This window comes from Adiantum capillus-veneris, chromosome 13 (assembly GCF_014529385.1).
Source record: "Adiantum capillus-veneris isolate H3 chromosome 13, ASM1452938v2, whole genome shotgun sequence".
Lineage (NCBI taxonomy): Eukaryota > Viridiplantae > Streptophyta > Polypodiopsida > Polypodiales > Pteridaceae > Adiantum > Adiantum capillus-veneris.
The window spans coordinates 48,590,625-48,610,856 of NC_140943.1; the positions used below are offsets into that span (position 1 = coordinate 48,590,625).

General features: G+C 43.6%; 1 protein-coding gene and 2 pseudogenes across 1 annotated transcript; 1 reads left to right on the top strand and 2 right to left on the bottom strand.

The window, feature by feature from the left end:
- Window positions 1–11,584, bottom strand: part of LOC147443951 (uncharacterized) — a 32,630-nt pseudogene extending 21,046 nt beyond the window's left edge.
- A 1,193-nt stretch (window positions 11,585–12,777) lies between these two features.
- On the bottom strand, window positions 12,778–13,256 carry LOC147443952 (uncharacterized; annotated as a pseudogene).
- A 3,667-nt stretch (window positions 13,257–16,923) lies between these two features.
- LOC147443953 (pentatricopeptide repeat-containing protein At5g27110-like) lies at window positions 16,924–19,572 on the top strand. The gene has a single exon (XM_086526739.1). It carries the CDS (start codon window positions 17,064–17,066, stop codon window positions 19,506–19,508), a length of 2,445 nt encoding a protein of 814 aa, XP_086382865.1. The 5' UTR covers window positions 16,924–17,063; the 3' UTR covers window positions 19,509–19,572.
- The last annotated feature ends 660 nt before the right edge of the window (window positions 19,573–20,232 follow it).

The following is a 20,232-nucleotide window of genomic DNA, read 5'->3' on the forward strand; positions in this document are numbered from 1 at the left end:
CTACATGTGAGGCTAAAATACGTAATTTTAAAGGGCGACTGAGGCCTGAGCCTAAGCGTGAGCTTGGGCTTGGGTTTGGACTTGGGTCTGGGAGAGATTCCCGATTCGGGTCCTACCTTTAAAAAATTTTAATTTTTTAAATTTTTTTTTTTGGATAAGGTCACCGCGGCCGCGTTGTGCACGCGAGCACACACACACTCTACCTACCTACTTACAACTAATACACCTACTATTACACACTAACACACTTCATTAGCTCTAACAGATCTACTTCCTACTTACTGTACTTTACACAGAACTAACATTATGGATCTACAACCTTAATCCTAACACCTTATCACAGAGAAAACACAGTACCTTTCAAAACCTCATTAACAAAGAAATACACAGCAGCAAAACAAACTCCTTCTTCTCAACACACACACCTTCCTTCCCTACCTTTCCTTCAATTGAAATTGCACCACAAAGAAGCACAGAGTGCCATTCAAGCTTACTATATAGCATTCCCTGGCAACGACGCCAAAAATATGCGTGTATGTCGCACGTGTCAATGCAAGGAACTTGCCCATACACTGTGTGCAAACCACAGATGGCTCCAAGCACACAACTAGCCTAAACTAGTAGGCTCAAAGAAGACGATGGTGTGTCACTCACCGCTCTACGCTTGCTATCGTGGAGGAAGAAGAAGGAGACGCCGCTACGCCGCTCTCAACCGCCTCGCCGTCCTCGTGCGGCCGCAATGCTCGATCGCACTCTCTCTCTCTCTCTCTCTCTCTCTCTCTCTATCTATCTATCTATCTATCTCTCGCTCTCTCTCTCATGCATACACACACGCACAAGCAGATGAAGGAGAAGAAGATGTAGATGGAGCAAGAGCACTCTTCAATTGCACAAATGAGAGAATGAGTGAATTTTAGGTTTAGTTGACTTCTATATGAGCTCGCCCCATTCACACTTGGGCACCCATGCTTAGCCAACTAATCCCTTGAATGTTCCAGTTAGAGTGCGCCTCTCATCGACGATCACTCTTACCCTTTTCCTATTGGACCGACAAGCCCGGTACCTGACTCTACCAAATAAATAATACGGCGTCCGTCTTAGGTGATAGGAATGTGCATGAGGATTAACACAAGTCTCCATTTGGCTCGCCACTTTTGGCTTCAAACACACACACACACGTCGTTTTTTTCAAAAATGCCAAACATGAGTCTTACTGCACTGATTTGCCTGAGCCTTGGCACACCACACACACACACACACACACACACACACACACACACACATGCTTTAAAGTGCATACCTCGTTAGCCACTCTCCTGCTCCGGGCTCCACCAAACCGCGAGGCCTTTGCCCTTCAAGTTCTGAACTGCTACTACTAAAAAACAGCGCACCCAGCCCCACTGGCTTGTTGTCGACTTGGTCCCGCCAAGACCCACTGCAAGCAAAGACACACACACACCCAAGCTTCCAGGGCCCAGTTACCCCACACCCTTGCTTGTCTTGTTGCCGAGATTGCAGCCCACATACACACACACACACACCTACTGGCAGGCTTGAAATTATGCTCTTTCATTTCACTGCTTTGGCTCACCAGCTCCACCTGAGCTCACACTAGTCATGGCCATTGGCCTCATTTGATGCACCCCGTAATCCCATTCCCACTGCCCCTCACACACACACAACCTCCACTTGCCTGGCTTGACTCACACAAGCGGACCGTTGCTCTCTCTTGACCAGGCCGAGAAGCCCGCTGACACAACGCACATACTACGAGAATCCGCGCTACTACTCGCCTTGTGAGCACTGAGCATCTATGAAAACCAACACACTGGCACACAACTCACAATCAAACTCCTTTTTTGCTCCTCAATCCACCACAGTTGGGGGAAATTGTCGATGCCAGCAAGCTAAAGATGAGAATTGAAAAGAATAAAAATAAAACTGAATGAATCACTCTCATTAAGAGGTGATTCCCACCCTCTGTATCTCCACCTTGGGGAGTTTAGCAGAAGTCTTGAGCACAAGCCAGAGGGAGCTTAAAATCTGCAAGCCTAACATTGAGACGATCTAGTGCAAGAAAACGGAAAAGAATAATTTCTGGATGAGTGCTTGTGGCTAACAAATCCTCCTCTTAGCATTAAAATGGTTTTTTAAATGGATTTAGCGGCCAACATCATTTTCTCTCTCGCTCTCTCTTGCTTTATACGTAAAAATTCTCTAGGAGAGATCTTGGAAATTGATTTTCTATTTGTTCATTGAATTTTATTGGCAAGGTTGTACTAAAATTGTGGGATTTGTGCTTAAGCTTGACATTTTTAGGGGCTTGTCTTGCATACCAAATTCTTTCTTGCATCAGTTATTGAGCCATTTTACCAAGCTATTGGCCATGGACACAAGATCACGTTTTGATGCCTCAAGGGAGATAACTTTTCAATTCATCTTATGCTCTCTCTCTCTCTCTCTCTCTCTCTCTCTCTCTCTCTCTCTCTCTCTCTCTCTCTCTCTCTCTCTCTCTCTCTCTCTCTCTCTCTCTCTCTCTCTCTCTCTCTGCCATATGTGCTATGAAATAGCACGGGAGTGGGCATTGGTTTCGTGTGTGCTTTAATTGAGAACTTCAATACTTGAATGAACTTTGAATGCACCAATTTGAGCCTTATGCATTGATTTAGTGCTACCTTGATTGAAAACTTGGTTGCAAAAAGGAAAATTTTTCTTTATGATATGCATGCAGACATGAGAGTCGCATTATTGATGATGAGTTGCTGCATGGTTGAGATATTTTTGTGCTTAATATGTATGAAAAAATACTTGGATAGCACTAAAATTGAGAGTTTTTGAATGGCCATAAAATATAATTTTGGGTTGAGTATAACATTTTTAGTGCTTGTGTTGAATGATCACATGCTTAAAAGCACTAATGATTGAGTTTTTAAGGGGTGTGGCAAGGTTGAACTTTCATTGATCCAAGAAGGGGTCATCATTGCAAAATATTGCAAAACTTGGCTATTTAGAGCTATTCCAATTCTTTGGATTAAAAGTTGTATACATGCTAGCTCATAGCTTGGTCAAAAGTGAATTGTTTTCATTTGAGCTAGTGTTTACCCAACTTTTTTGAGAGCTTTCAAGTACAAAATTTGGCTATTGAGAGCCGGTTACTTTCATTCCATTAAAAGTTGAAGTCGTCTCTAGCTCATTGATTGCTCTTATATTGTAAAATTTCATGTGAGTTAGTTGTTAGCCAACTTTTTTGGAGAGGTTTAAAAATGTAAAATTTGGCTTTCAAGAGCCACTTAGTTTCATTAAAAATTGTATTGTTTCTAGCTCATAGCTTGATCTAAATTGCACATTTCTTTTGAGCTAGACATTAATCAAACTTTTGAATCATGCATGAGAGGTTTTTACAAGTAAATTTGCTTATAGAAGCATTTTATCTCTCATGGTTGTTATGTATGCATCAATTGCTACTAAAGAGCATCATGTGGTTAACCAAAGGCATTTTTTCCCCTTGGGTTTTTTCCCTTTGGCAAATTCGGGTATGCAAGACCATAGCTTTAGGTTCTCATTAATGTTTTTTGTGTGGCTTTTCAATAATTGGCTTTTGTAGCTTGTGTTACACTTAGCTTCAAAAAGATTCTTTTGCAAATAAAAAGGATCAAGAGACTTCTCTACAAAGGATGCTTGCTCAAGGATGCTCAAAAGAGCATGAATAGGTGTAATCCTTCCATGATTGTGCTCTTTTGTTCATCTCTTCATTCTCTATGCTTGGCTTAAGTAATTTTTGCTTCTAAACTATGGTTCTTTCATGTTCAAAAGCTAAGCATACTAAAATTTCAACACTTTGCTTTGTGAATATTAGCTCATCAAAAAATTTGGTTTCATGTGTGCTAATTATAGATAATTGGCCTTGACCTTAGGTTAATGTAGGTTCATTTCTCATTAGTTCTAGAGTCTTAGTGATAGTCTTAATACTCCATTCATTTTTAACATGACTTAGAGCTAATAGTCGTTTAGTCCAATTGCCATAAACATCTCCTATTGGAAGAAATAAAAAAGTGCTAAAAACTGAAACAATGAAGTAAAAAAGTGTCAAGAAAAAATATCAAAAATGATGCTAGACACATGAAAAGAAAATTTCTATGTTATGTTGTGTCTATGTGAGGCCTAGCGCTTTATTGGAACTTGGAAGGCGAGGAGAATCACCTTGGCTTGCTTGGTCAAGTCCCTAAACCGATGCCCTGGGCTGATAGGGGTTAGCCGTGGCTTTGGTAGGCTAGTAGATTTTTGGAACACCTTCTTGAGGATTCAAGAGGCCGAGAGTCGTACCTAGACTTGCCTTGGGGTGGTAGCCTTGTATTGTGCTTTAATTTTTTCTATGAATGGCAAAAACAAACTTCCATGAACTTCCATGAGCTTCAAAAAGCTGTGACAATGCACTAATAGATTAGGAGCTTTTTTATAGCCCGTAGACATGACAGACTTGAATGATTTATTAATATTGGTCACATAGTTTTTAGGCTAATAGGTTTATGATCTTACATTAGCCTAGAGTCTTAATTGATTGCTGTGTTTCATGCATAAAAGTGAAATTTCAAGTGGTTTAATCTTCACAATAGTTAGGTGGTTTTTTTTTCTTTATGTTGTCTAGTTTTTTACTATGATTCACCCATCTTTCAGAAGCAAAATATTCACTTTGCATGATTGTTCATTGTGCTTCATGTTATATTCATTATTGTTGGCCTTTGATGCGTATTACTTGTGCTTATGATTTGCAGTTCCACATTCTTCCATGGATTTGCTTTCTACTATGTCACCGTGTTTTGCTTCACTGGCACATGAGGATGTGTGCCAAATTAAGAAGGGGGGAATGTTAGCAGCAGCTAACACAAGCTACACCGAATATGCATCAAGTGGGAGATATGCTATGGTTGTGCATAATATTTCCAACTCACTTTGTATAAGTCTTGGGCTCATTGGGAGTTCCCAAGTTGTATATGCTAGCTAGAGGGCTCAAACTTAAATCCATAGTAGAAGGGATTGTGGTGAAAGCCTTTAAAAGGAAGCCTTTATGCATGGAGGATTCATTCTTGAGTATCCACTCGTGAGGATCCACTTTTGCGAGCTCTCTCTCTCTCTCTCTCTCTCTCTCTCTCTCTCTCTCTCTTGAGTATTCACTTTATGGATGGACTATCTTTGATCTTAATGCCCATGCTTAAGAGGTTAGTACTAATCCATTGTAATTAGAGAAGCTTGATTAATCTAATCCCTATTTTACTCATTAGTTTTAACTTCTCTACATTTCATTATGTCATGAAGTAGTATTACACTCTCATTATTCTAGATTTGAGAGAGGTAGTACTTCTTGCTTTGATCTTAACTCTCTTCTTCCATGAGTATTTCAATTAGTTGATTACTTCTCTAATCTCTTGATTAGTGTAGTGTATGTGCACTCTTGTTCATGTCATTAGAGTTTGTGCCTAATTGTGTGCTTAAGTGTGTGAAGGTTTAAGTGTGAAGGTTTAAGAGCATTGAGCTCAATGCCACTTGTGTGTGATGTGATTACCTTGGTTGGCATGTGATGATTGGGAAAGCCAACTTCAATGCAATTAGTGTGTGCTTTGATCATGGATGCTTGTGTTGATTGTTTTCTTGTGACTCCATAAGATTGGCAAGTCGAACTTTGGTGGGCTTGATGTTTGTAGGAGTTGAGTGATTAGTGATTAGACTATGTTTAGAGTTAGTCTTGCCATTGCTAATCTCTACTTGCATGGGTGAGATATTCTCTTGAACCCTCTATTTCTATTCATCCGATGCTCGTGCTTCCATGCCCAAGCCGGGTTGCCGATCCACAGATTTGATAATTTTGTGTGCGTTGCGATTAGGTCGTTGCTACAACGCCTCCCAACACCATCCTTCCTTGTCCTCCTTAAACCCAGGCCAAGGATCAGTTTCCATCAGGTACCACATCGAACCCATTATTTTGTTTTTACTTATGGGTTCCCCATAACCGAGCCTTAGCCGTTGCGATATCCCTGCGATCGTATAATGTCATCTAACGCATCCCCCAATTGGTTAAATGGAATCGGTTCTATCCCATTCACATCTACATAAATGGTATAATACTAATAGAGGCACCCGAGGAGTGGCACCTTCTTTGCTCCTAGTGGGATTTCGGCCCCCGGGTCGTGACGATATCCCTGCGATCGTATAATGTCGTGACGATATCCCTGCGATCGTATAATGTCATCTAACGCATCCCCCAATTGGTTAAATGGAATCGGTTCTATCCCATTCACATCTACATAAATGGTATAATACTAATAGAGACACCCGAGGAGTGGCACCTTCTTTGCTCCTAGTGGGATTTCGGCCCCCGGGTCATACCTCACTTTTTTTGTTACCCACTCTATTAGCCTTGAGTAGTCTGCCCTGCCTCCGGTTAACTCATTAAGGGCTTCTACACTGTGACCTATTCGGGTCTTGTCGGTCGGCATTACCAAGGCCTAGGTCACTAGCCTGCTAAAAAGAGACACCCGAGGAGTGGCACCTTCTTTGCTCCTAGTGGGATTTCGGCCCCCGGGTCGTGACGATATCCCTGCGATCGTATAATGTCGTGACGATATCCCTGCGATCGTATAATGTCATCTAACGCATCCCCCAATTGGTTAAATGGAATTGGTTCTATCCCATTCACATCTACATAAATGGTATAATACTAATAGAGACACCCGAGGAGTGGCACCTTCTTTGCTCCTAGTGGGATTTCGGCCCCCGGGTCATACCTCACTTTTTTTGTTACCCACTCTATTAGCCTTGAGTAGTCCGCCCTGCCTCCGGTTAACTCATTAAGGGCTTCTACACTGTGACCTATTCGGGTCTTGTCGGTCGGCATTACCAAGGCCTAGGTCACTAGCCTGCTGGCGCCCCCCTTGAGAATTTCAATAACAATGGGATTGTGGAGTGTCACCGTTTTGGGTGTCTGTATAAAGAGGAAGCGTTTCCTCCCCCCGCTAGATCGGTCCACGCCGGGCCACTTTCACTTGGCCATAAATAAGGAGTGGGCTCCGGGCTTAACCAACATAGCGTGCCTCCCTTTAGCCTCTATTGTTACCCTCTAGTTGGAGAGCAACTTCTTTAATATGGTGGCGGCCACATTACTCAGTTGTCGAGTAACATTTGGGAAGAGCAACAAGTTCTTTCCTTCTACAAGTGTCAGCTCAAATAGATTGGCTATCCGGCTCATGTCCACAGTCTCGCACCTTTCCAAACTCCGTTAGGGTCGACTTCCCCGTGGCCTTGGGCCCCCACAGAAAGAGACTGAACTGTTCTTGGTATCTAATGTAAAGACTAGCCTAAGGAAGGCTCTCAACAAGTTTAGCTTTAGGACGTCTCCATCCATCATGGGAAGAAGGAAGCTTTTTTGAATGGGGGTCATTGGTGTACACATATCCAGCTCAATGCCTGCAATAGATTGTGCAGACCCATGAAGGGCTAGGATAACAGTGGCCCTAACTCGTGAGGAACGAGGACTCCGTTAAGAAAGGGAAGCCCTGTATTAATTGTCTTGGCCCACTTAAGGAGCCGGCGCAAGCCCTCCTCTACTGATTTAAGAAGATGTCGGGAGCTCATTCTCTTCCTTTGGGGTCGTGTAAACGCGGGCCCCATCCCCTTCATCTCCTTCTCTATCTTATTGAGCATCTCGTAAGCCCATCCGGGCGCGCTGGCCCACCTTTAATTTTAATACTCATACCACTGTTCATCTGGAAGTAGGTAGGCCCAGGTATCCTTAAATTGATCGTCCAGTAACGCCCCTATGTGGGCGTCCAGCTTGAGTTCCAACTCGACCGTTCCTCTTATATCTTTGCCCGCCTGTTCTTCTACTCGCTTTTCAAGGATCCTTAATAGGTCGAGCTCCTTTTCCTTCTCAAAAGGGGGGTTGCAAAGATAGCAAGCTTGAAAGAGTAGATAAAAGTGGCGAGGGGAGGGCACATTTCCTATGGTATTATTATAAATGTGGAGAACGGTGCCAACTCCACACCATACGTATGTATGTTTGTTGTTTTTTTTATGGACACAAGCATCCCAATGCACGAAATGCATCTTCTTCCATCTTTAAAATTTACTATTTGCAATTTTTTCTCCTCCACACATCAATTAATGCCAAATTTCATTTGTCTTGCAAGGTCATGGAGCTTTTGGTAAAAGTTTCGAGAAGAGATGCTATGAAGCCCTTAAAAGTAAGAGATGATATGAAGTGAAAGGTACAACATTGCTCCTCTTTTTTAATTCACACCGTTTGTAGAGTGAAGCAATCGAGGAAAACTAGTTGTAAGCACTCATTTAAACTTACTCTCATTGCCCCCTTAACTTAGCCCTCCCTTGTTTCAAAATGAGGTCACCTACTTAAAAAAATGGGAAAATTACCAAAGTACCCCTGAAATTTCAAAAATTCCCAAAATACCCTTTGCATCTATTTTGGTCGGACCAAGATTTTCTTATCTTTATTCCTTTTTGACAATTGAGATTTGTTTTTGAGTGCTGACGATGTAATTTGTCACTAATTACCTCGCAAAAAGAGTCTCACGACGACCAGGGGTATTTTGGAAAATTTGAAGGGCATTTGGGGATTTATGACAAAATATCGGGGGTACTGTGGCACCACTGCCACTCTGCATTTGCTGACATGCCCCAATCTGATGTGGCCACAAATGCAACGACCCAAGTCTTGGCAACTTCTATTTGTAACCTATAACTAGAAGCGATTGGCCAGTCAGAGGCAGGTGGATTCAGTCCTATACATTCCACATTGGTAGAGACGGTTGAATCAAGAAGAGCACTTTCTTCAGCTTTACCCTGTGTCTTCTTGAGAATCACCCTCCCCACACCTCTCCCAACACACAGAACTCCTAGCCAATATCATGAGCCATAGCCTATCTCCTAGACATCAGCCAAATTCCTTTCCTTATGAGGATGCTTCTATGCATCCAGAGTTCCCTTCACAACCTGGGGCCATCGACCAGATGTTTCAAGCCATCTAGATTTCTCAACGTATCGAAGGTGTTGGCCAAGCTAATCAAAATCAACAAGTATTTTAGAATCCTACATTGCCTATGCGGAATCACGTGCATGAATCGCTCCCTACTCCAATGGATATATATGTACAAATTCTCAAATCTCTAACGAAAGGTCCCTACTAGACCATGATGCACAGGGTCGCCCTAAGTGTTTTTATTGCAACACATATGGGCATATTTGGAAATATTGTCAAAGACGGAGGGCTCAGCAACAGCATGTACAAAACACTCAAGTTCACGTGGAGGATGCGGTCACCCTCTCTACTTTGCCGGAAAACTTGTTAGCGGATGGACAATGGAAGGCACTCACCCGCAATTCCAGGCTATTGCCACTTCCGGACACACGGTGTGCCCTCAATCATCCTTCTTGAGGGCACATCTCAAGAAGCACTGCTGGACTCAGGTAGTACAAATTCATTAATTAGCCACTCTTTAGTAGACCTACTAGCACCACGAAACCTATTTCAGTACTCTTCGGTGACAAGCAACAAGTTTATCATTCTATTGTAGTCGCCCACGACACCTTTCACATAGCCAATGCTACATTCACACATGATTTCCATGTCTTCCCTAGGCAATTGTTCCTGGTCACAATTGGTTGTGATTAGTTTGTTCAAGCACGAGCCAAGCCACACTTTGACACCCACCACCTCATCCTTCCAAACACACTCCTCATCCGACTCTTGTACTCACAACAAGGTCCGAACTTTGTCGACGCTCAGCACACAGTCCTATCAGCTGACAATCGCACTCATGACATTCCTCACCTGCTAAAAAGTTTCACTTAAGTTTATCTCATAATAGAAAACCACATCTAAAATCAACCTTCCAGTGTACCATTCAATTAGCACAGGAGATGCTGCCCCCATTAAAATGGCCTCACGACGCTAATCACCGGCTACTAATGAGCACATTAATCTCATTTGACCATGAAAGGTGGCGTTCAGCCTCATTCATCAGCAGGTCACTTACTTCAATAGATACCAATTATTCCACTACAGATGTCTTTAGCACATAAGCGTCTCAGGCGACCCATGGTTCACATGCAAAATTCCTAGAATATTCCTCCAGCCACCCACAACCTTGAGCACATAAATACAGTGACCCAATTTAAGGTTACTTGACTTGAAAGGTGACCCAAGGGGAAAAGTGCATGAGCACATAAGTCTGACCAGCCATGGGTCACCTGAGGAGGAAAAGTGCATGAGCACATAAGTCCGGCCAACCATGGGTCACCCGAGGAGGTAATTGCACGAGCACATAATTCCGGCCAGCCAATAAGATGGTCAAAATGGAACATCACATACACAAGCAAATACCAAGATTTAACTTCATGCAATACCTAGTGTTTCCTTTTTTTTTTTTGTAGTCGCTTAGACGCGTGCTACGGGGGGAGACCACTCCGTCAAAGACCACCCGGGAATCGGACCCGGCCCCTCCACAGGCTTATGAATCGCCATTGAGAGCCCACTTCAATGACGTGGACCATGCACACATGATCTCAAAAAGTTGTCCACTTTTTTTGAGATGCACACATGAAGACACAAACAACATTACACAATGCATGAACAAACATACACACAATGCATGCATGCACATGCACAAAAATAAAAACCAAGCACATGAACACAAACATAACAGACAGACACACACATACATGCACCCATGCAAACACACAAGAAGAAAAAAGAAGCATGCTTAAATGAAAACATAGAGCAAACATACCTCCAACATGACCATCAGGTATCCTGCAAAATAAACCATACCTCAAGTTACAATGCTTATATTGTAATCAAAACACTCTCAAGAGAAAGCATTCAAAGTTACCTGCATAGTTGTGACCCTTGTTCTTCTCATGAAGTCATTGAATAGTGCATTTCTCATTTGCAAACCCATTGCTCTTTGATGACTCATGGACCTCCATCTAAGAGGTTGTTCGGCACCAGGGTGCGGATCAACTTGATCATTGGGTTCCACCTCCCCTTGGAGTTGGACATAGTTGTGTAACACACAACATGCAAGGACTACAGAAGGAGCGAAGGGCAACGAAACATTCAAATCTCTTAGGATTCGCCACCTATTTTTCAATAAGACAAATGCATTTTCAATCTTCACTCTTCCTTTTGCAATTTGTCTATATCGAATTCAATTTTCGCAGCCAAATTCTCTCGTGCCTTAGACTTGAATGCTTTCAACAAGAAACTTGTTGGCTTATAAGCTGAGTCTCCTACAATGCAGGGCCTTATGTTCATACCATGCACATGTTTTAAAGGTGTACTAAGAGCATGACAAGCCTTCAATTGGTTGTAGATTGCAGACCCCTTGAACATGGTTGAATCATGTGTCCCACCAGGTGCCGTGCACACAACATTCCAGAAGTTCTTATTTGCATCAACAATTCCTTGTAACAAGATGCTATGAAAACCATGTTGGCTAACATATTGAGCTGGAAAGTACTCAAGCTGCGGTTTCCTTTGAAGCCTTATGTGTGAGCCATCAATTGCTCCACACATGTTTGGTAATCCAGTAATGTTTTCGAAATCATGTATGATTTGGCACAAACGCTCGCCGGTTGGGACACTTATATTCACCCTTGCTAGCATGTTAGGTTGGCAAAGCAAACCCACAATAATAGCTAGGTATTTTTGTATAGTCGAGTCTCCTATCCCAAACAACTCTGAAACTAAGAGGAGTGGCCATGAGCTAATCTTTACAACACAGATGCTAATGCTTGATCTACTTGGATTGGCTCTCACCTTACGAAGCCCCCATCTTGTGAACATGACAAGTAGGGTTCTATAATGCATTTCAATTGATGGAAGGCTTCATAGGACATGCGATAATACATAATATATCTATGTTGGCACTGCAACCTAGCTTCACTCCAAAAGTGTGAGTGAATCCAACGCCAAAAAGATGTCTGTCTAGGAAAACACCACCATTCTCTTATGCCCTCCCCCACTAAACCTTCCTCAAGCATCAAAAGCAATGAGGCCCAACAGTAAATGAAGTATGCAAAGCACACTAAATAACATGATAAAGAAGCATTGTACACTTCATCAAAGAGAACATCATGCTCAATACAATTATCCCTAAGAAATTGACGCATGGTCTCATCCAAAAGAGACATAAGAATGAGAGTTCATCCTCCTGAGCCATCCTACAAGCAAGCATTTTAAATACTTCATCACACAATGCTCTCTCTCTCTCTCTCTCTCTCTCTCTCTCTCTCTCTCTCTCTCTCTCTCTCTCTCTCTCTCTCTCTCAAAATAAGAACATTTTTTTTACCTTTGGCTTTGCAAACAATTTTGCGATCTCCATTTGATATCGCATGTACATATCATTGTTTTCTCTCTTCCTCTATTTGCATCTTCGCAATCTCTTTCATCTCATGCGAGTTTGTAGCTTCCACATCTCTCATTGCATCACAAATTTCCTTCATGATCCCCAAAGGCTTTAGACACTGATGAAAGGGATGCACATTTTGGTTCCTTCACCTTTTGGGCCTTCACACTTGGGACACCCCCCTCCTTGCCCTCTTCGACCACTATCCTAGGGCCCTGATCAACCTCCTCACGTGGTTCGCTAGTACTACCCTCCACCTGAGGAGTACTATCATTATTTTCATTGGCAGTAGGGGTTGGCAAAACAATGTCCACTCCACCAGGTATCCCCACACAACGAGGTGTGGATGACCATAAGGTATCTAGCACCTCAAAGTACTCCCATGATGACCCAACCCCACCCGTTTCAGTTCCTTTTGCTTTCTCTTTCCGATATTTTTTTTTCAATGTGTCAATTTTGGTTCTAACTTTCTCGTTGGTATAAATCCAATTAACCTCCTTATTAAGTTGATCTCTAACCTCATCCCAATCCTTGGGTTCTAAAATTTCCCTTGTTGACATGAGACCACCGCTCTTCAAAATGTTTTATGAGAGCATAAGTGGAGGCCTCAATCCACAAGCCCTTCAAAACATAGTGCGTTCTTTTCACACCCTTTTTGTTGCTGCCTTCGGTCTCAAGATGATCAATCCCCCCTTCCAAGTTCACGTTTTGAGATACCCCCCCAATGGTCTCATTATTTTCGCTCTCGTTGAAGGTCTTGATTGGAATATTCCCTCCCAAAGGTTGTGACCCATTTTCATCCCCAAGGTTACAAGTCTCCCATTCTGGATCAGTCAACATTGAAGTGAATGTATCTTGGGGAAATTGTGTGCATGGGACCCTCTCCTGTGACTCCCCCCCTTGCTCCACCCTCCCCGATCCCCTAGCCCATCTAGGAATGTGGAATGCAAATTGCACACTCATGGCGATTACCTGGTTGTCATACACAATGTATTCAATGATAATTTTTCAACAAAGGAAAGAATTGCAAGAGAGTGAATAATAATTCTAAAGTATATGTAGTTAAAAATAGAAGGTTAAGCATTTTCCTTTTGCTGTTAAAACACAGAGCTATCATTTAGAGAATGAATGGATGTGTAGTTTAAAAAACAAGGTTAAGCATTTTCTTTTACTGTTAAAACACAGCTCTACCATTTAGAGAATTTATTTGCTAGCAATACAATTCAAGGACTTGCATGCAAGTGCAACAATGTGTAAAAAAACAGATGGGGTGGATTTAGCTAGGTGAGTAGCCTTGGATTCGAACCTTTGCAGCTCACTGATTCACTCAAAACCTGCTAACAAAAGCATAATCAATGTAAGTAAGCAAGACAACTAGCGAGTGCAGCTAATATGCAGTGAAAGAGAAAAATAACACTTAGCTGCAAAGCATCAAACTGTAAGTACCTGCAGTATCCTCCGATCGAAGATGCCGCAAACAACCGACGGCACAGACATCAGCAAATGGTTAGTAATGCAGTGTTTATTATAAGGCATGTTCAAATTTCAAAGCGCAGCAAATTAATCAACTGCCAGCTGGTCCGTAATGGCGAAAACCTATTGCAGATGCTGCGCGTAAACATCAACTCACGAAGAGCGCACACAGCACTGCCAGCTGGTCAGCAATGGCGTAAACTTGCTGCAGACCTGCGCACAAACAGCAACTCATGGCTGCAGCTGCTATTGAACTCGCCCACACACAGTACGGCTGCACGCAGCTGTTGAAGCACGCAACGGGTAGCAGCTTGCATGGAAGGAGGCAATTAGCAGTATGTTGCAGTAGCGCATGAGGGTGTATATAGGTTGCATGGGACCATAACGGGTAGCACCGATTTCCGTTGCAGGGCGGGCATCTCTAACAGAATGGGTGGGAGGAAAATCTCATGGGCGATTTTTTCGGGTAAGTGGGCTCACCTCCAGCCGCTCAAGGATGCTGCCACGTGCGCTAACGCACCTGCATGACTCACAAAAGGTGGGCGACTGACGTTATGTGCTCACAGTAAGAAAAGGAATTGCTAGCCATTGTCCGGGCTTTTGCCAAGTTCCACCCATACCTACACGGGTCAAATGTGATGGTAGAAACCGATCATCGGCCGCTCATCCCCCTTTTGCCAAAACATCATCCCTCATACCGGCTTTTATGCTGGGTGTTGACGCTTCAAGAATACACTTTCACAATTCAATATCGAAAGGATTCAACTAATTATGTGGGAGATGGAATTTCCTGTGCTGAGATCCAGTCAACTCAATTCACACCAGATCCTATAGAGCTCCATATAAGTTTATCCCAGATAGCTATTCTACAACAACATGACCTTGCTATCCAAATCCTTACAAATTCTCTTCACTCAAGGCTTCTCACTCCTGAGCACAAGAACTTTGTAATTATAGATATTGTCTTGTTTTACTCTGCCCCTGGCTGTGAACCCCGAGTATATGTCATTGCTGCTCTACGCCCACAATATTTGACCTATTATCATAGCCACCTAATGTCCTGTCATCTTGGATTTCATAAAGTTATCGAAAAACTTAGGCAACATTACTATTGGCCCAAAATGCGTCAAACTGTCTTACAATTCATCCAGTGATGTCAGATTTGTCAACAAATTAAAACACCTATAGAGAAGTCAGGGATGTTATCCCCAATCCTAGCGCATGCTCCTTCTAAGCTCGTTGGCTGGGATTTCATGGGTCCTTCTCCAGTTTCATTACAAGGAAATTGCTACATCCTTATCATCACTAAATATCTCACACACTGGCGTGAAGCTATAGCCGTCCCTGATGTCTCCACTAGCACAGTTGCCCATGTCCTCTTGCAAAAACTCATTTTTAGCCACGGGTGTCCTCTTCAACTCCCCGACCAAGGTCAAAGCAGAAGTTCTCCAAATCCTTACCAAAGCCCTAGGTATACAACAACTCTTTACTTCAGCTTATCACCTGCAGACCAACGACCTAACCGAACGCATGAATCGCACTCTCAAGCAAATGATCGCTGCCTTTGTGGACCCTCTTCATCAAACCTGGGATCGGATCCTCCATATGCGGTCCATGTCTACAATACCGCTCTCCAATCATCAACCCGGATTAGCCCTTTTGAGCCCTCTATGTAAGGGATCCCCGATTATCACCAGACCTACATACTGTCATTCTTCAACCCTCAAAATCAGACGCCATTGATTGGTTACATCAGGTACATCCTTTGCTACGAAGCGCACTACTCCGCAATCTTCAACATGCACAACTGCGATAGAAAAAAGCTGACAATGATGGCTGTGTTTCTGTCAAATACAACCAGGGAGATCACGTCATGCTCTAGTACCCCCTCCGTCGCCAAGGGTGCAACAACCCTCTCATGCGTCGCTGGCTTGGTCCGTATGTGGTCCTACAGCAGCTCCGCTCCAACACATATAGGTTGCATGTCTCTCCAACGACGCCATCACAATAGCCCATGTCAATCCGTATGAAGCCTTTCCATGCACCCACCCCAACAGGGTAAAGGGGCCATGTTAAGGCCACCTAAGCTCTGGAGCAAATTGCGAGCTCGCTGTTGCACAAATCTTTTGTTGGAGGGGCGCTATCAAAAGGCCAGTGCAAGGTGCAGCTATGACAAAAAAATTGTCGTGATCGAAAATGCACAAGCGACGCGAGACAGCTCGTATTATTTTCTGTGTAACAAAAATGGCCTTGAAAAGGCGGCCGGTAGTGGGGATATAATGAGACATAGCGGCTAGCAAGGATCGAACTCACATCCAACGGCCCTCATCACTTTTCGAACTGATGTGACCACTTCAGCACGGGGCTTTTCGTGTCTCATGAAGGGTCCAAACTCTACTTAACATTGGGAAGCCACGGGTCCCTGTAACGGGTCCCTTTACAGGGACCCGGCTTTTTATTGGCCCCTTTACCCTAGGTTGACTTAGGGGGGAGATGTGGCACCACTGCCACTTTGGCATTTGTAAGGTGACGTGCCCCAAGCTGATGCGGCCACAAATGTAACGACCCAAACCTTGGCAGCTTCTATTTGTAACTTATACCTGAGTATTTTAAGAATTTTTGAAATTTGAGGGGTGTTTTGGGAATTTCCACAAATCATAGGGGTATTTTGGTAGGGTAAAGGGGCCAATAAAAAGCCAGCCCCCTTTGATGGGACTCGTGGATTGCCTAAAATAAAGCCGTTTTGCTCCAAGTTTGAGACACAATCAAGCGGGTGCTGGGTTGGTTAGGGCAAGCGACAATTGAATGCATGCCGTTGGATCTCGAGTTCAAGCCTTCGTGGCTCATTGGCTCAACTTACGCCCCATGGTGTCTCCCTATTCATGGCGTTTTTTGTTACACATGGAATTTTGTTCCATCTCGTGCGAAATTTTGTTCCATCTCGTGCGTCCTGCAGCCTTCAGTGTTCGCGACATCGACTCTACAGCTAATAGCCCTTGCGCTCAGCTTTTGATTGCACCCTCCCAAGCTGAAAACAGTGCATCAGACTGGTCGCAATTCATCCCCTTTCTTAAGTGGCCTTAAGTTGGGTGTTTTACCCTAATTGTCCCTTAAAAAAACACTCTCTCTCTCTCTCTCTCTCTGTGTGCGAGAGCGATGGTGCTGGATGCGTAAATGGCCGCTTGTGGAAGCAAGGCGTTAGCACTTTCTCTGGATACTTGCAACTGCTCTCCGCGATCTGCACACCCACTTGGTTCCCGCAACCCCCTTCCTTGCGGTGTAAATGAAGAGCCCAGCAGCGACAAAAGAGTTGGCACACATAGAGTCCATTATGGCAAAGCACTCGTAGCCATTCCTCGCAGCAATGATGCAACTGCTTTCATTGCTTTGCTCAGAGTTTGCGCCAAAAACAAAGACCTTACCCGGGGTGCTGCCTTGCATGAGGAAATTCTCAGAAAAGGGTTGCTTGGAAAATGCTCAGATTCTTTAGCCTCTATGTATGCAAAGTGTGGGGCACTCTCCCAAGCCAAAGAAATGCTTGAGGCACACAAGAGCAGAAATGTGTCTTCGTGGACTGCACTTATTGCTGCGTATTCACGACAAGGGCAGGGTCGAAATGCTCTTGCCTGTTTTGATCAAATGCTACACATGGGTCTCTCTCCAAACGCAATGACATTTGCTTGTATCTTGAAAGCTTGTGCCTCCATCAAAGCTGTCGATAGGGGGGAACAGATTTATGAAGAGATTGCTAGACAAGGACTGTTGGCAAAGGATATTGTGCTTGGCAATGCTCTTATTGATATGTATGCCAAGTGTGGGGCTTTAGCAAAAGCTCAACATGTGCTTGAGGAGCTTCCTTCTCAAGATGTAGTCTCTTGGAATTCCCTTATTGCAGGGCAGGCACAGTTTGGTCATGGTGAACATGCTCTGAAATGCTTTGAAAAAATGCAACAGGAGGGGATCACTCCAGATGTAGTCACCTTCATTTCAACCCTGAAAGCGTGTGGTAGTGTTAAAGCAGCAGACAAGGGGAAATGCATTCATGAAGAGGTCAAAAGGCAGGGTTTAATTTCGAACAATGTTGTACTTGGAACTGCTTTAGTGGATATGTATGCTAAATGTGGTGTGCTCAACGAAGCGGAACAAGTGCTCAAGGAGCTTCCTTTCCGAAATGTGATAACTTGGAATGCGTTAATCACAGGGTATGCCCAACAAGGCCTAGCTGAGAAAGCATTGGATTGTTTCGAGAAAATGCACGGTGAGGGCCTCTGTCCAGATGCAGTGACGTTTGCTTGCGCCCTGAAAGTTTGTGGCACATTAGGTAACATTGGCAAAGGAGAGGAAATCCACAATCAGATTAAACAACAAGGCCTGCTGCGAAGCAATAGGTCACTTGGCACTGCCCTGGTAGACATGTATGCCAAATCCGGTGCTCTAGACAAAGCAAAACAAGTGCTTGAAGAGCTTTCACTTCGGGATGTTGTCTGCTGGAATGCTCTTATTGCAGGCTATGCTCAGCAAGGCCAAGGTAAACAAGCACTACATTGTTTTGAACAGATGAAACTTGAGGGCGTCTCCCCGGATTGTGTGACGTTTTCTTGCATTTTGAAAGCTTGCAGCACCATAGAAGAAATGGATAAGGTGGATTTCATTTGTGATGAAATTGAGAGAGAGGGACTGCTGGAAAAAAATGTCGTTCTTGGCACTGTTCTTCTGGATATGTATGTGAAGAGTGGTGCTCTTGCAAAAGCACAACATGTACTTGAAAAGCTCCCCCATCGAGATGTTGTTGCTTGGAGTGCGCTAATCAAAGGATACGTTGAGCAGGGCCAAGGCGAGCAAGCGCTAAAGTGTTTTGGCAATATGCAAAAAGAGGGCCTTTTCCCAGATTCAGTGACCTTTGCTTGCATCCTCAAAGCTTGTGGTGCTCTAGGAGCAGTTGACATGGGCAAACAAATACATGATGAGATTTCCAGACAAGGGTTGCTTCAAAATAATACCATGGTCGGCAATGCGTTGGTGGATATGTATGCTAAATGTGGCGATGTTGCTAAAGCACAAGGTGTATTTAAAGAGCTTCCCTCCCGAGACGTTATTTCATGGAGTGCTCTCATTGCAGGTTATGCTCAGCAAGGCCAACATAAACAAGTTTTAGATTGTCTGGAGCAGATGGAGTTTGAGAGCCTCGTTCCTGACGTAATAACATTTTCATCAGTCCTTAACGCGTGTTGTCACTTAGGTCTTGTAGAAGATGCTTACATGTATTTTGAGAGCATGAGCATGGGATATGGCATTAAGCCAGATTTAGAGCACTACACATGCTTAGTCGATCTTCTGGGCCGTGCAGGGCACCTTGACAAGGCAATAAACCTGATTCAAGCGATGCCATCCTCCGGATATTCTGCAGTTTGGTCTGCTCTTTTGGGTGCTTGCCAAAAATGGGGAGATGTGAATGTTGGTCGATGGGCGTTTGAGCGAGCAGTACAAGCTGATAGGACTGATGTAACACCTTATATACTAATGGCAAATATCTATGCGGTTGCTGGCATGGAAGATGATGCGGCATATATAGAGGCATTGAGGATGGACAATAGAGGGTGGTCAAAATCAGAACCTTGATGGAAGATTGTAATTCTTTTTAGGGTTTGAGATAACAAAACAAGGACTCACACGGGGGGGGGGGGGGGGGGGGGGGGGGGGGGTTTGGGGGTGTAAACCCCTTAATTTGTACTATTCTAGTCTCTAGAGCCCTATAGCTCCCCTTGGTGAGAGTGGAATCTCAAGATCATCATTTAGTTCAGAAATATTTTGAACACACCTAGGGTCCATGGAACCTTGAGAGTGGAAACTCAAGGTTATCACTTAGTTGAGAAATATTTTGAACACACCTAGGGTTCATGGATGTGGATGAGCATAGTTTTCCTGCCGATTATTTGAGTGCATCATTGTCAAACAAGGGCCATGCGAAATGCAGCAAAGCCACACATTCACCATCTCCATGCTCAGCTTAACAGACGGCTTTGACGGCTTTGTGAAAACTGAGGATGGTTGTCATGGGCAACTAGGATATTTTAATGATGGAATATTCTGTATTCCAGTTATTCCAGTCCACAAATTGGGCTTATATAGTTGGCTATAAGATTATTATGGGCATTACTGCATTGAATCTCCATCTCTTTCTCACTTTCTATCTCTCGCTCTCTAGCCGTCAGCAATCAATTTCTAAAATCCGGAACTCTCTCTCTCTCTCTCTCTCCCCTTCCTTTTCTATTTTTCCTTCTGCAGATGCGTTTTCATTCAAGTGGTAGGCCTATAGTGGCCACTTACTGGAGATAATCATGCA

Excerpts from the sequence above, each read along its gene's own strand:
- LOC147443953 (XM_086526739.1), top strand. The coding sequence starts at position 17,064 with ATGGCCGCTTGTGGAAGCAAGGCGTTAGCACTTTCTCTGGATACTTGC.